Raw genomic sequence first — 14,866 nt, 5'->3', positions numbered from 1 at the left:
CTGGCTCTCAGCACTGCCCCCACTGACAAGACAAATAAGGACGAGAGTGAAGCCCTTTGCAGCACCCAGCAAGGTAGGGCCCACGACCCAGTGGGTGTTGGGGTCACAGTTGGGGGCAAGGAGGGTGGTCAGCATGGCAGGCCCCAGGCAACAGATTAAACCAGAAAGGATAGAGGGTGGACTCTGACCTTCAGCTCGACCCCTGCAGGGACCACAATAGGTCGGAATGACAGCGAGTGGGGGCAGATGGGCGTGATCATGATGGCTGGCACGTTGGGGTGGATCATGGAGGCCCCGGCGGCGGCCGCATACGCTGTGCTGCCCGTTGGGGTGGAGACGATCACGCCTGGTGGACAGGCTACAGGGTCAGTCTCTGTGGGTTCCTGCGCCAACCCCACCCTGTGGGACCCCAGGCGCCCACCTACCGTCACCCTGCACTGTGGTGATGAGGTGCCCGTCTAGGTAGACATCTACGTTGGACAGGTACGAGGAGGGACCTCTATCGATGACAACCTCGTTCAGGACCTGGGGGGGGGGGGGGCAAAGTGACTGCACACTGGGAGGGGCCAGCCTGGGTGGTCTGCCCCACAGGCACCTGTACTGTTCCTGGGCTCTCTGGAAGGTCCTGAGGGCGGCCCCACTGGGTCCAGCCCAGAGTCCCCCCACCCTGTGTCTCTCTCCCTGAGGTCACACGACACGCAGGACAAGGCCGGAGCCCGGACAGAGCACGTGTCCACAGACCTGATACTGCATGACCTGCTTCCCAACCTCCGTGTCCAGGTCTGCAGCCAGCACTCCATTCTCGCTGATCCCGTTGGGCATCGTCACCTTCTTCCCTCTGAGCTCCTTCACGACCCGGACCTTCAGCCGGCTCCGAAGAACAACAGCCGCGTTCCCTGGGGGCCAGGAGTAAAGGGGGTGTGGCACCCCACAGGAAACAAAGACACCTCTGCCTGACCAGAGACCACCCACTTTCTTTTCCCAAACCGAGGGGAGCACCTCTGTGACTTCTGTGAAAATCAGTTCCCACCACTAGTCAGCACCCACAGCAGCTTCAGCACATAACCTCCTCAAACTTCTCAATGTTAGGAAAAAAGGTTTGACCCATTCAAAAATTTTAAATCTCAATCTCGAAATGCTTAAATGTTGCTCTACACATTATTTAAAAACCCAAAAACCAAATGAAAAGACAATCCCATGTTCAGAACTCCTTGTGACTTCCAGAACATTCTGACTTACCTTGTATCACCTGAGTAACTTGGGACTGAAAATTCTCGAAGTTGAAGGGGGTTAGGAAGCCCAGGGAACCCAGGTGGAATGCCATGACCGGAGGTACGCTGCCCTGTGAGCCAATGAGGAGGTCTGTCAGCTAGCTAATCTACTCAAAAGCCACATGACTTGTCCCCAACATGGATGGACCCAGTCCCCGACTGTCTCTGGGAAGGGACAGGCACATGAGTGCATGGTTGGTGCTGATTCTAAGTGACTGCACGGAAGGTCAGCGAGTAGTTGGGGAGGCCAGGAATGGTGGCATGCAGAGCCGATGAGAAACCAAAGCAATGGGACTGACCAGCCTGCTGGCCACAGAGGACAGGAGAGAGCTGGTCAAGGAAGGACTCAAGCCTCCACGCCAGAGACTCCCACTTCACCTTCCAACACACCTCAGCTGGGACCCTCCAAGGGCCCCGTCTAGCAGAGAGTGAAGGCAGGCTTTGGGCAACCTGAGTGAGGTCCTACGCAGACTCCCACCCTCCTACCCTGGAGGCTTAGCCTGCCTTCCTCTGCTGTGGGCCTTAGCAGCCTTCCTCTGCTGTGGGCCGTTGCCTCAGCCAGGAGGTGCCCAAAGATCTGCAGCAGCCCCCAGAACAGTTTCTCTGCCACTGCCCTCCCCTTCCTCCCAGCCACTCCTGCTGCCCAGTCCAGGCTTGCATGCCATACTTGTGCTCTCCTGCCAGGAGCACTCCCAGTGAGGAAGGAGACCCAGAGAGAGAGAGCAGATGCATCATTTGGTATTATTTGCAAAACAGTTCTATTGCCAAATAACCACACTTAAAAACAGTTTGGTCTGTACCAGAGTAAGAAACCATATAACTCAGCATCCCTGAGGCATAAAGCCACAAGGTACAAGAAGGGATGGAAAACCTCACTGGGAAAGTATCTCCTCATGCAATGCTGAGGCCAGGAGCATAGAACCATCTGCCAACCTCACCTGGAACAGTGATGAGGCATAAAGCAGGGTCCCATCCCCTCCCAGGCATATGATGAAATCGATCTGATTGGAAATGTCATCATAATCTAGAAAATAGAACAACACAAGAAAAGGTATCTCGGCAACCCTCAATGCCACAGGGCACTCTGCCCACGAGGGACAGGAATGCTAAGAAGCTTCTGCCAACTCCAGGGGTGTGGTGCCAGCAAGCCACAGAGCCAAGGACAGACTCACCTTCTCTGAAGGTGCAGAACTTTTTCTTCACTGCTCCAAAGTTGTCATCGCTCACCATGGCAGGGTCTTCTAGAACCTTCTTCTCCACATAAACAATCATGTTGTTCTCCTGGAAGGGAGACACGCACATCAGCTCCACCAACAAGACCCAGTTCAGATCACACTGGTCTTCCATGAAGCCTCCTTTTAAGCCACAGTGTTTTATGACGAGGGGGGAAGTGAGTCCTTAGTCCTGGCCAGCAGACTGCTTTCAACCTGCTCACGCACAGATTTCTTTCCTTCTGGAGGCTCTGTGACCCTCAGTTATGGAAGTCACTTGCCTGAAATGGGCTTCTTGACTTGGCCTGCTCTGTGCCCACCCCTGCCACATGACCCAGAACATAGAGCCTCCCAAGCTACAGGGTGGAATCCAGTGGACACAGATGCAGAGGGGGTGCTGGGGGGAGTCCTGGGGTTGCCACCCCCCAACCTGGCTCACTCGCCTCCATCAGGTACGTGCAGAGCTCCTTGAAGGGCTGCAGCAGGCTAGCATCCCGCATCTTCTTGATGACGAGAACACTCTTCGGGGACTTGTTCCACGTCAACCGCTGGCTGGCAGGGTCCTGGATATGCCTGTGAGGGGAGAGGAGTGTTCACATGCTTTCCCTCCAGAGGACAGGCATCCTCGGAGGAATGTCTCTTAGGCCTTGCACTGTGTGCTAGCCCCATCACAAACCTCCAACACCGTGACTCAAACCACCAGTACAAGGGGTGTGGTGACTTCATCCAGTTACTGACCATCCCTCACTCACCCTTTCCAGCAGTTTCTGCAAGAGGACGGGTCACTCACAACACCCTTTGTGAGCTTCATTGCTTGCCCAGGTCACGTGCGTGGCTCATGAGTAGGGTACAGCTGCTTTGGTCACAGCATTTTAGTCACACTTTGCTAACAACAGAAGTGTAGGGCATACCAAGCCCCCAAATTATCCCAACTGTACATTTGTACTGTAAATGTAATTTCTGCAACCTCAAAACTAAAAGCAAAACAATCCTAAAGTGACTTCTGAAAGGCTGTATAAAACAGCTAAGGCAAGAAAACTCCCAGAAATTAAAAATCAAGCAAATCTTATATAATCTTTTCACTGTTTACATGATCCTCTTGGCCAATCACCTATTTAAAACAAAAAGTCCTCAGGATCACCTTTAACACCAAAGAGGCCAGACTGGAGGTCCCCTGCTCTTCACTAAACTAGCTGGCTGAGCTCAGCTGCCCTTGGCAGTTGGAACGTGCCCTGTCCAGGGCCCAGGTACACTGACCCATCCTAGCCACGCAGGAATCTGAGCAGGGCTGTGGAACCGGCTCGGCCCCGTGGGAGGAGCTGTCAGGCCTTGATCAGGTGGAGGGGTGTATACTCCCCAAACTTCGTCACTCTGCTTGGCCGTGGGCCTCAGAAAAAGCGTGGACAGCTCACGGACCTCTGCCAGATCGAAGCCCCCTTGTGCTGACCCAGGCACCCATGGCCTGTAGCCTCTCTGGTCCTCAGACCCGGCTGTGCCCAGCCAAAGCCACCAGTGTGTCCTGCACAGGCCTGGGTGCCAACTGGGACTCCTCCTGCTGGATCACCCTGCAAGGTGGGAGGCTCACCCTCCTCCAGCACACAGGTAGTGGATGCTGGATGGGAAAGCACGGACGCCTGAGTGGTAGCAGGTGACCAATCTGAGCCACTGCCTAATAAGCCAAAGGCAATCAGATGTTGGTAATTCCACACATTTCAATATAAGAGAAATGTGAAAATGCAGACAATAAATTAGAAAGTGAAAGTTCTTTGTAATCAACCCTTCTAAAATATCTTACTTTCAAACACTAGAGAAGAAGTTAGATTAGGACATGTGAAGCTCTGCCCCAGCAAGGTACAGTGTTGTAAGGGAGCAGGTACAGGGTGGAGAAAGGGTCCCCCAGAGATGGCAACCCCACCAGACAGTGCTGGGCATGTGGGCTCGGAAGGGAAGACATGACTGCTCACTCTGCAAGTCAGCTCCAGGGACATTTCAGGGGTATCTGCCTCATCTCAACCAGCCCATATAACCTCCCTGAGGCTCACAAAGCCCGTTCATACAGTGGATGTGGCTCGGCTGGGATTACATGCTGGCTAATTAAGGCTCATACACTCACGGTGGCACTTAGGCCGAGCGGAGTAACAAGGAAAGAATAGCTCTGCCAAAACCAGGAAGTACAGGGAGGGGCCCTCAGGCAGATGGGGAAAGGCCAAAGGCAGGGCCAGAGCAAACAGGAAGGCATGGGTACAGGGGAGGGCAGGGCTTGGAGCAGCAGCAGCAGGCAGCTGGGGCTCTGGTTTTGGAGGCACCTGGGTAGGTGCTGTGCAGAGATGGCTGTGGGATACTAGAGGAGCTGTGGCAGACCAGTAGGAGTCTGCATCCAGAGAGGACCTGCCCCAAGCACAGCAGCAGTAACCAGACAGCTGCAGAGAGCACCTGGAACCAGCAAAGACAATAAAACTTAATTCTGGTTGTAAGAGGCAAGGCAGCCAAGTCACAGGTCAAAAGACCTCCCGATTTGCACAGCAATTCCCTGGGAAGCCTGGAGGTGGCAGCACAGTGTCACTGTCCCCAAGCCCTGACCTGAGGCCTAGGGTCCCCACTGCTGGGGCTGCCTCACGGAGAGCAAGGACCCCCTAGACAGCTCAGTCATGGAAACACACCTAAACCTGCAGCCCTCACCCCTGTGCAAAATGTAGGCTCACCCTGAAGGAGGGGACCTTGTGGGGGCTGCAAGGAAGGTGGGGAGCTCACCATGAGGTGCCAAGCACAACGGTTGGGGTAGGATGGAATTCTGTTTAAGAGAAAGCAGCACCATGGGGTAAGTGGTGTCAGGTCTTTCCCTAAGACAGACACCATGGTCAGAGCACCACGCAGAGCCCTCGAGCTCCACCCCTGACAGCTTTGTTCTTATAGCTCCCCATCCGCGTGGCCCCCAAAGATGCACTGGGAGTCTGGCGTGCTTGTAACAGCTGTGCTCGCAAAGTAGGGTGTCTCTCAGAAGTAAAGCAGGGTCTCAAAATAGCCAGGTAATGCCTCTGTATTTCAGGAATAATTAGAGGAGAAGCACATCTGACCCAGTGTACTGTGAAATATACTGGTTTCCTCCACGACTTTTTACTGTAAAAACAAAACAGTAACTCTAAAGATCATAGTCAAAGCCCATCCAGCTGCAGTGCCTGAGAAGCAGAGCGTGGCCCGATCCCCATCTGCTGTCTGGAGGGTGGTAAGGCCCCATGCTCACCGGAGCCGGTGGAGATGCCCTGTGGCTTCTGCTGACGTGAACTTCTCACCTAAGTCAGAACATTCCACAGCACTATGATCGCACGACAGCACACACTCCAGGGAGTACCCCCCCACCACAGCACTCACATGATGGTCTGAGGGTTCTGCAGAACGCAGGCCTTTGGTCCAAACGTGGTCACCGGGCATGGCCCATGCAAAGAGCGAGTCCTCCTGTGGGGAGATGGGATACTGTGGGTGAACAGACCTAGGTACAGACTGTTACACCCTCAGAAAGACTTTTAACTCCAGTTAAAAGGACCTTACATCCATCATCTTCCCAGTGTCCATGTTATGGTCCCTGAAGACCTGCCTCTGGTCCTCAGAGCCGCACGGAAGCACCACACGCTGTGTAGCATCAGCAATTAGAGCGTGCTCCTCAGAGAAAGGACCCCAAATCAACGCAGGTGCCCAGGCCCCACCCCAGGAAAAGGTAAGACCTCCCCCAGGGTCAGGCCTGGAAATTTGCAACTGAACAGTCTCTCTGACCAAGTCTGTCTGAGGACCAGTCCTCCAGTCTCTACTTGGGAATCAAGACCTTAGAGACCAACCCTAAATTACCTACATGAAAATTCTGACAAAAATGCTCATCACACTGAGTTGCACAGTCAATATAAAAATGGTTCAGCTTCTCCAATAACCAAAAAGTGACTCAGCCATCATAGAATCACCAAATGAAGGGGCTGTGGCCAGTACATGTTGTGGGGATACCACCACTTGGCTGCCTCCCTCCCTCTCCTTGAGGGGTTGGCATCTACCCTGGCACAGGCAAGAGGGAGTAATGAGGACACCCCCACAGAGTTTTGGGACGTATTCAACCCCAGTGGCCTCACAGTCCCTTCCTGTGCCAAAAATATTGTCCCAAAGATGGCCAAATGCTGACTTCAACTGTCTCATGGGATCCACAAAATCTTCAAATTCAACACAAACAAAAACAGATTTCCTACCATCCTGTAAAAGGCAATACACCTAAGAGAGAGGCTGGTGTCCAGTTAAAGACAAGCCCTCCCTGGCCCCCCCGAGTGCACAGAGGGGAGGCACCTCACAGCAGGCCTCTCCAGGGGGTACGTACAGTTCCTGCTCAAGGACTGGTGTGACCAGATACACTCCTGTTATCTTCCTCCTTCACTGACACCCACACACAGAGGCTACCTCTGACCTGCTGTCACTGCACCACGTTCCATAGTCTGTGAACTAGAAATGGTGTGTGCTGAACCCCCCAAAACCAATATGCAGAAGCAGTGCTGCCAGGAACATGAAAGCCCTGCACCGCCTCTCTGGTACGGAAAGCTGCACCACAGATGCCACATCCCTGCTCTGCTCCCCGCCCAGGGAAGGCACTGCAGGCAGCTCTACCTTGCCTGAATACACACTTTTCACCAAACACTCTCCCCCACCCCCCACATGTGACAGTCGTAACCCCTGCCGGAGAGGTAGTGCCAGCCCTGGAGGCTTCCACCCAAAACTCACCACCTTTAATGTTCCAGAAGCCAGGGCAACACCCACAGGTGCCATTACAACGCTGCCCGGTGGGCTCTTCATGGGGAGCTCTCAGCACTGTTGCTCAAGAGCATTGTGCAAGAACACGCACCACGTGGATCACCAGAGAGGGTACATCGGGCTGGGGGAGAGTGCTTGCCCAATACCCCTATGACCACACTCAGCCCTCCACCAGCCCCATCACCGTGTGGGTCCCACTGGTGTGCCTTCAGGCAGCACCCCCACACCTCAAACATCCAAAGTCAGAGTGGGCACTGGCAGATAAGGCAAGAAAGGGAAGGGATCCCTGGGTGGCGCAGCGGTTTGGCGCCTGCCTTTGGCCCAGGGCGCGATCCTGGAGACCCGGGATCGAATCCCACATCGGGCTCCCGGTGCATGGAGCCTGCTTCTCCCTCTGCCTGTGTCTCTGCCTCTCTCTCTCTCTCTGTGACTATCATAAATAAATAAAAATTAAAAAAAAAAAAAGAAAGGGAAAAGCATGTGGTGCTGGTACCATGTGGGGAGATGTGCCAGGAGAGCGTCTGTCCTCTGCTCTGGGCACACATCATGTTAGCCAGGATTTACAAAGTACAGAGTCCTTAAAAGAACCCTTGGTCATGGTTTCAAGCAGTCAGAACATGCAGGGGAGGATGGTGGTTGGAGGAGGGCCTTCATACCTGAACTCTTTGGCGCTGGCCAGGGCAGGCGAGGCAGACAGGCTGCGGGACTTGGCCCGCCCCCGGATGGGATGCTTGGACCCCCAGTCCTCGTCCCCATGGCATGCGGAGCAGCGGTACGAGCCCGAGTCTGCGCTCAGTGCCTTACTCATGTTGACTTTCTCTTGTTCCATTTCCATAGTCGGTAAATGAGGACTTCGATCAGAAAAACACTGATGCCTTAAAAAAACAAAGTAAGTAAATATGCAGCCAGAAAATAATATACATACACATACATGCACCCATTGCATTGTGGGACAAATATGGTTCAAGTCCCATTTGCCAAAGGACTTGAGAATAGTCGCTATCCCAAAGATATTCAAGAAGTCAGGAACCGACCTGTGGTTTCTAGTGAATCTAGAAGAGCTAACATTCCAGAATAAGAACTAACAGGCTGGAGCTGTGGTGTTTCTCCCACAGAGAAGGCCAAGGGCCAGCTACAGAGGTATATAGCACATTGTGGGGGGTGGGGGTGGGGAATCACTATGGAGGGATCACCGTGAGGGGGGAATCACTGTGGGGGGAGTGGGGGGCCACTGTGGGGGGAGTCACTGTGGGAGATCACAATGAGGGGGAGTCATTGTGGAGGATCACTGTTGAGGGGGTAGTCACTGTAGGGAAGGAAGTCACTGCAGGGGGATCACAGTAGGGAGAAATCACTGCAGGGGGATCACTGGGGGGTATCACCGCAGGGGGAAGTCATTGTGTGTGTGGGAATCACCGTAGGGGGGCGAGTCACTATGAGGGGATCACCATGGGGGGAGCCACTGTGGGGGAAGTCACTGCAGAGGGGGAGGAGTCACTGTGGTGGGATCACCACAGGGTAGAGTCACTGTGGGGGAGTCACCTTGGGGGGGAGTCATTGTGGGGGGGATCACTGTGGGGGGGAATCACTATGCAGGGGGTGGGGATCACCACGGGGGTGTGCAGTGCTTAACGCCCCTCGGTAAGACTGACTAGCAGATATACACTGGACTCCAGACCCTGTGACTGAGCCAAAAGAACATTTGCCAAAACTGACCTACTTTAGCCTCAAAGAAAACTTCAATTTCCAAATACTAGAGAAGGTAGAGATCTTTACCTTCCAACTACAATACAATAAAATCAGGAAAAGACAAAAAAGTAGGAACAAAGAAAACAATCCTGCACCACCTGGGAGTGTCTGAACTTTGTCCTAATCAACTTCAAAATGGGTATCAAACCAACATTGTAACATATCAAAGGACAAGAGGAATGTAACACAAACCAAAGTCCATGCCTCCCCAGGTGGCTGAAGTTTTTGAGAATGAAGAGCAATGAGCCGAGATTCTATAAAGCTAGAAAAGAAATAAAATAAGCCTAAGAAAGGTAGAAGTGGTGACAAATTGAGGCAGAAACCAGTACACTGAACAATGGAAAAGGAAAGGCAGAGGGATGCCTGGGTGGCTCAGCAGTTGAGTGTCTGCCTTTGGCTCAGGTCATGATCCCGGGGTCCTAGGATTGAGTCCCACATCGGGCTCCCTGTGAAGAGCCTGCTTCTCTCTCGGATGGGGTGAGAAGCCTGGGTCTCTGCCTCTCTTTCTGTGTCTCTCATGAATAAATAAATAAAATCTTAAAAAAAAAAAAAAAAAGGAAGGGCACAGTTTGACAAAACTGGTGTAGATCAAGGGAACAAAAGGTAATCCTCCAAGGACAGGGAGGGCAAGCCACTACAGGGTTGTGGTGAGGGTGCCTACAGCTGCTAGAGCCCATCTGGACCTGCCCAAGGGGAAAAGCAGATGGGACAGGTTTCTTGTGTGGGAAGACCTCAGAAGGCGGCGCTGCAGGTGGAACCCAGCAGAATAACTGCCATACAACCCACTTTGCCGGGACAAGTGAAGCAAACAAGGTTATCCCAGAAGAGACTATAACACACAGGGTAAAGTCAAATGTCCTCACAGAGGGGTTGAGGATGCATCAGAGGCTGGCATTGCAGGAGGTGAATGGGAGACAGAAGGGAAGTTTGGAGACCACAGATAAGCCTGGGCCTCTGTGTTAAGGTGAAGAGTGATGGCGCCCTTGAACCCCTACCCTGGCTTCACCTTACAACCACCTGAGGATCCTCAGAAAGTAACCCCCTCACCCAACCCAGACCAAAGGCATCAGTAGTTTTTTTTTTTTTAAAGATTGTATTTATTTATTCATGAGAGAGAGACAGAGACAGAGACACTGGCAGAGGGAGAAGCAGGCTCCATGCAGGGAGCCTGATGTGGGACTCAATCCCAGGTCCCCAGGATCACACTCTGGGCTGAAGGCAGGTACTAAACCGCTGAGCCACCCAGGGATCCCCAGCATCAGTAGTTTTAAAAGCTCGCTGGGTGATTCTAAATTTTAGCTAGAGTTGACAACACTGCCCTAGTGGATCAATATCCTCCTAGCTTGAGAAACACTGATGTTTTATCCAAACATATGAAAAATCTTTAATAAAACCCCAAACCTACAAAAACATGTCTGATATAAGCACTCCTATTCAATACTGTACTGGAGGCCATAGCCAGTGTAATAAGGAAAATGAAATAAAACGCATAGGTATGAAAAAGGAACAGGTAAAATTGTACTGTCAGGGGCACCTGGCTGGCTCAGTTGGTGGAGTGTATGACTCTTAATCTTGGGATTGTGAGTTTGAACCCCACATTGGGTGTAAAGATTACTTAAAAAAAAAAAAAAAAAAACCTGTACTGTCAGATGGCATGGTCTTCTCTGTAGAAAATCGTAAGGAATCTACAAAAAAGTGACTATCCAGTAAGTGAGTTTATTAGCAAGGTTATAGGAGACAAAAATCAACATACAAATAACTATTTCCGTGTACTAGCAACAAACAATAAGAAATCAGGTGCCTCATTTATAGGGGCACCTGAGTGGCTTAATTTGTCAAGCAGCCAACTCTTGGTTTCAGTTCAGGTCATGATCTTGGGGTCCTGGAATCAAGCCCCTCTGTCAGGCTCCACACTCAGTGGGGAGTCTGCTTGGGGATTCTCTCCCTCTACCTCTGCCCCTCCTCCTCTCACTCGTGTACGCTATCTAAAATACATAGATGAATCTTATAAAAAATTTTAAAAACCACTATTTACAATAACATTGAAATATAAGCTATATAGATATGTAGTTGACAGAAGTACAGAAACTAGTTCGAGTTATAAAATAAGTCATGAGATGTACAGCACTGTGCCTCTAGGTAATAATGTATTTTTTTAAAGATTTTATTTATTCGTGAGAACACACACACAGAGAGAGAGAGAGGCGCAGAGACACAGGCAGAGGGAGAAGCAGGTTCCATGCAGGGAGCCCGACGTGGGACTCAATCCCAGGTCCCCAGGATCAGGTCCTGGACCGAAGGTGGCGCTAAACCGCTGAGCCACCAGGGCTGCCCTCTAGGTAATAATATTAATAGAGCACATATTTGAATGTTAAGAGAAAAGGTTTAAAAGTTGTCATCGTAAGAAAACAATTTGTAACTCCATGTGGTGATGGATGTTAACCAGATCCACTGTAGTGGTCATTTCCTAATATATACATAACAAATCATTATGTTGTACACCTGAAAACTAGTATGCTACATATTACTGACATCACAGTAATAGTAAAAAGTGCAAAACTGGACACTAAGAACTACAGATGCTGCTGCTGAAATGAAAGAAAGCAAATAAATGGAGATAAAATAATGTTCACAGATCAGAGAGGCCAATATTGTTCTCAGTTCTCCTCAAACTACTTAGATTCTCCACAATTCCTATGCACAAAACCCCAGCAGACTCTTCTATATAAAATGACAAACTGGGGCACCTGGGTGGCTCAGCCAAGTACCCAACTCTTTTGGTCATGTGACATCAAGCCCCATGTCAGGCTCCGAACTCAGTGAGGAGTCTGCTTGAGATTTTCTCTGTACCATACCCCCCAAAATGCTCCTTCTTTAAAAAAAAGGCAAACTGATTCTAGAACTCATATAGAAACATAAAGGAAGAAGGCATGCTGCAAACTGAGACAGGCCGAAAGCCAGGCTTCTTGTCCCAAACAGGCAGCCGGGCTGTGAATGCAAAGGAAAAGTTCCTGAAGTGCCGTTCCAGGGAGCACACAAAGACAAGAAGGCAAAACAGCCTTACTGCTGATCAAACCAGCCACAACACGCAGTCTAATCCAGAGTAAAGCCCTGACTCTCCTCAATCCTATGAAAGCTGAGAGGTGTGAGGAAGCTGCAGAAGGGGAACTGGAAGCCAGCACAGGTTGGTTCGTGAGGTTTAAGGAAAAAAACCACTTCTGTTACATGAAAGTACAAGGTGGAGCAGCAAGTGCCAACATAGAAGCTGCAGCAAGTTCTCCAGAAGATCTACCGAGATCATTAACGAAGGTGGATATGCTTAACAGATTTTTCACTATAGACGAAACAGCCTTACTTTGGGAGAATATGCCAGCTAGGACTGTCATACCTAGAGAGGAAAAGTCCATGCTTGGCTTCAAAGGTTCAAAGGACAGGCTGACTCTTGTTGGGCTAACACAGCTGGTGACTTTATTTTTTTGGAGATTTTATTTATTTATTCCTGAGAATACAGAGAGGAGAGAAAGAAGCAGAGACACAGGCAGAAGGAGAAGCAGGCACCATGCAATGAGCCCGACACGGGACTCGATCCCGGAACCCCAGGACCACATCCCGGGCCAAAGGCGGCACCAAACCGCTGAGCCACCCGGGCTGCCCAGGTGACTTTATTTTAAGATTCATTTATTTGAGGGCAGCCCGGGTGGCTCAGTGGTTTAGCGTCACCTTCAGCCCAGGGCGTGATCCTGGAGACCCGGAATCGAGTCCCATGTCGGGCTCCCTGCATGGTGCCTGCTTCTCCCTCTGCCTGTGTCTCTGCCTCTATCTTTCTCTCTCTGTTTCTCATGAATAAAAAAAAAAAAAAAAAAAAAAAAAAAGATTTATTTGAGAGAGAGAGGGAGAAAGCATGAGCCGGGGGAGGGGTAGAAGGGAAAGAATTTCCAGTAGATTCCCTGCTGAGCACTGAACATGGATCTGACGCGGGGTTCTATCCCATGACCCTGAGATCATGACCTGAACTGAAACAAACCAAGAATTGGACAAACTGACAGTACCACCCAAGTGCCCCACACCTGGTGACTTTAGGTTGAAGCCAATGCTCACTGACCATTGAGAAAATCCAAGTACCCTTAAGAATTAAACTAAGAGTACTCTGGCTGCATTCTAGAAATGGAACAACAAAGCCAGGATGACAGTAATCTGCTTACAATGTGGTTGACTGAATTTTTCTAACAAGATTATTTATTTGCGAGAGAGCACACGAGTGCTAGTGTAGGGGACAGAGAGGGAGAGAGGGAGAGAGAAGAATCTCAAGCAGACTCCGTGCTGAGCACAGAGCCCAACACAGAGCTCGATCCCTGAGATCATGACCTAAGCTAAAACATAGAGTTGGACACTTAACCCATTGAGCCAACAACGTACCTCAGGTGACTAAATATTTTAAGCCCACTGCTGAGACCTACTGCTTAGAAAAAAATAAAATCCTTTCAAAATATTACTGCTCAATGACAATGCACCTATTCACCCAAGAACTCAGAGATGTACAAGGAGATGAGTGTTGTTTTTATGCCTGCTAACACAACATCCATCCTGCAGCCCACGGATCAAGTAGTAATTTCAACTTTCAAGTCTAATTAAGAAATACACTTTGTAAAGTTATGGCTGCCATAGACAGTGCTTCCTCTATTGGATCTGGGCAAAGTCAACTAAAAACCTTCTGGAAAGGATTCACCATTCCAGATGCCATTAAGAACATTCATGATGCATGGGAAGAGGACAAAATATCCACACAAACAGGAGTTTGGGAGAAGTGGACCCCCACCCTCTTGGATGACTTTGAGGGGGTCAGGACCTCAGGGGAGGAAGTCACTGCAGATGTGGTGTAAACAGTGAGAGAACTAGAATCAGAAATAGAGCCTTGGGCAGCCCTGGTGTGATCCTGGGGGCCCAGGATGGAGTCCCATGTCGAGCTCCCTGCATGGAGCCTACTTCTCCCTCGCCTGTGTCTCTGCCTCTCTCTCTGTCTCTCATGAATAAATAAATAAAATCAGAAAGAAAGAAAGAAAGAAAGAAAGAAAGAAAGAAAGAAAGAAAGAAAGAAAGAAAGAAAGAAAGAAAGAAAAGAAAGAAAGCAAGCCAAAAGATGGGACCAAATTGACCCAATCTCAGGATGAAATTTTAATGGATGAGGAGTTGCTTCTTATGGACAAAGAAAATGGCATCTTGAGATGGAATCTATTCCTGGTGAAGATGCTGTGAAGATTGTTGAAATGAGAACAAAAGATTTAGATCATCACATAAACTGAGTGGACAAAGCAGTGGCAGGGTGTGAAAGGAATGACTCGTTTTGGAAGAAGTTCTCCTATGGGTACAATGTTATCAAACAGCATCACCTGCTACAGAGAAATCATTTATGAAAGAGTTAATGAGGTAAACCTCATTGGTGTCTCATTTTAGGAAATCACCATGGCCACCCCAGCAACCACCACCCTTGTTAAGTTGGCAACCATCCCTACTACTCACATGATGGTTAGGATTTTTTAGCAATAAAGTTATTTATTTAGTCAGTTAGTAGGCTCCATGCTGGGCTCACAACCATGATTTCAAGATTTGGACACTTGGAGACACCTTGATGGCTCAGTATGTTAAGCATCTGACTCTTGGTTTCTGCTCAGGTCATCCCAGGGTTGTAAGATTGAGCTCAGTGTCCAGTTCCATGCTCAGGAGGGAGTTTGCTTAAGATTCCCTCTGTCCTCCACCCCCATACCTTCTCTAAAATCTTTAGGGACGCCTGGTGGCTCAGCAGTTGAGCGTCTGTCTTTGGCTCAGGGTGTGATATACTGGGCTCCCTGCATGAAGCCT

At 50.1% G+C, this 14,866-nt stretch overlaps 1 protein-coding gene across 1 annotated transcript in view; it reads right to left on the bottom strand.

Moving 5' to 3' along the window:
• Positions 1 to 14,866, bottom strand: part of NADK (NAD kinase) — a 28,820-nt gene that overhangs the window by 3,112 nt on the left and 10,842 nt on the right. The window contains exons 2-10 of the mRNA XM_055306813.1: positions 7,918 to 8,136; positions 5,852 to 5,935; positions 2,926 to 3,055; positions 2,444 to 2,552; positions 2,210 to 2,295; positions 1,240 to 1,342; positions 742 to 896; positions 426 to 525; positions 189 to 346 (exon numbers count right to left, since the gene is read on the bottom strand). Of these exons, the coding sequence (XP_055162788.1) occupies positions 189 to 346; positions 426 to 525; positions 742 to 896; positions 1,240 to 1,342; positions 2,210 to 2,295; positions 2,444 to 2,552; positions 2,926 to 3,055; positions 5,852 to 5,935; positions 7,918 to 8,096 (1,104 nt within the window). The 5' untranslated portion in view covers positions 8,097 to 8,136. The remainder of the gene's footprint in view (positions 1 to 188; positions 347 to 425; positions 526 to 741; positions 897 to 1,239; positions 1,343 to 2,209; positions 2,296 to 2,443; positions 2,553 to 2,925; positions 3,056 to 5,851; positions 5,936 to 7,917; positions 8,137 to 14,866) is intronic.

Source organism: Nyctereutes procyonoides, unplaced genomic scaffold (assembly GCF_905146905.1).
Source record: "Nyctereutes procyonoides isolate TBG_1078 unplaced genomic scaffold, NYPRO_anot_genome, whole genome shotgun sequence".
NCBI lineage: Eukaryota > Metazoa > Chordata > Mammalia > Carnivora > Canidae > Nyctereutes > Nyctereutes procyonoides.
Note: the sequence above shows the minus strand (reverse complement) of the source record. Positions and strands in the feature narration are given on the sequence as shown.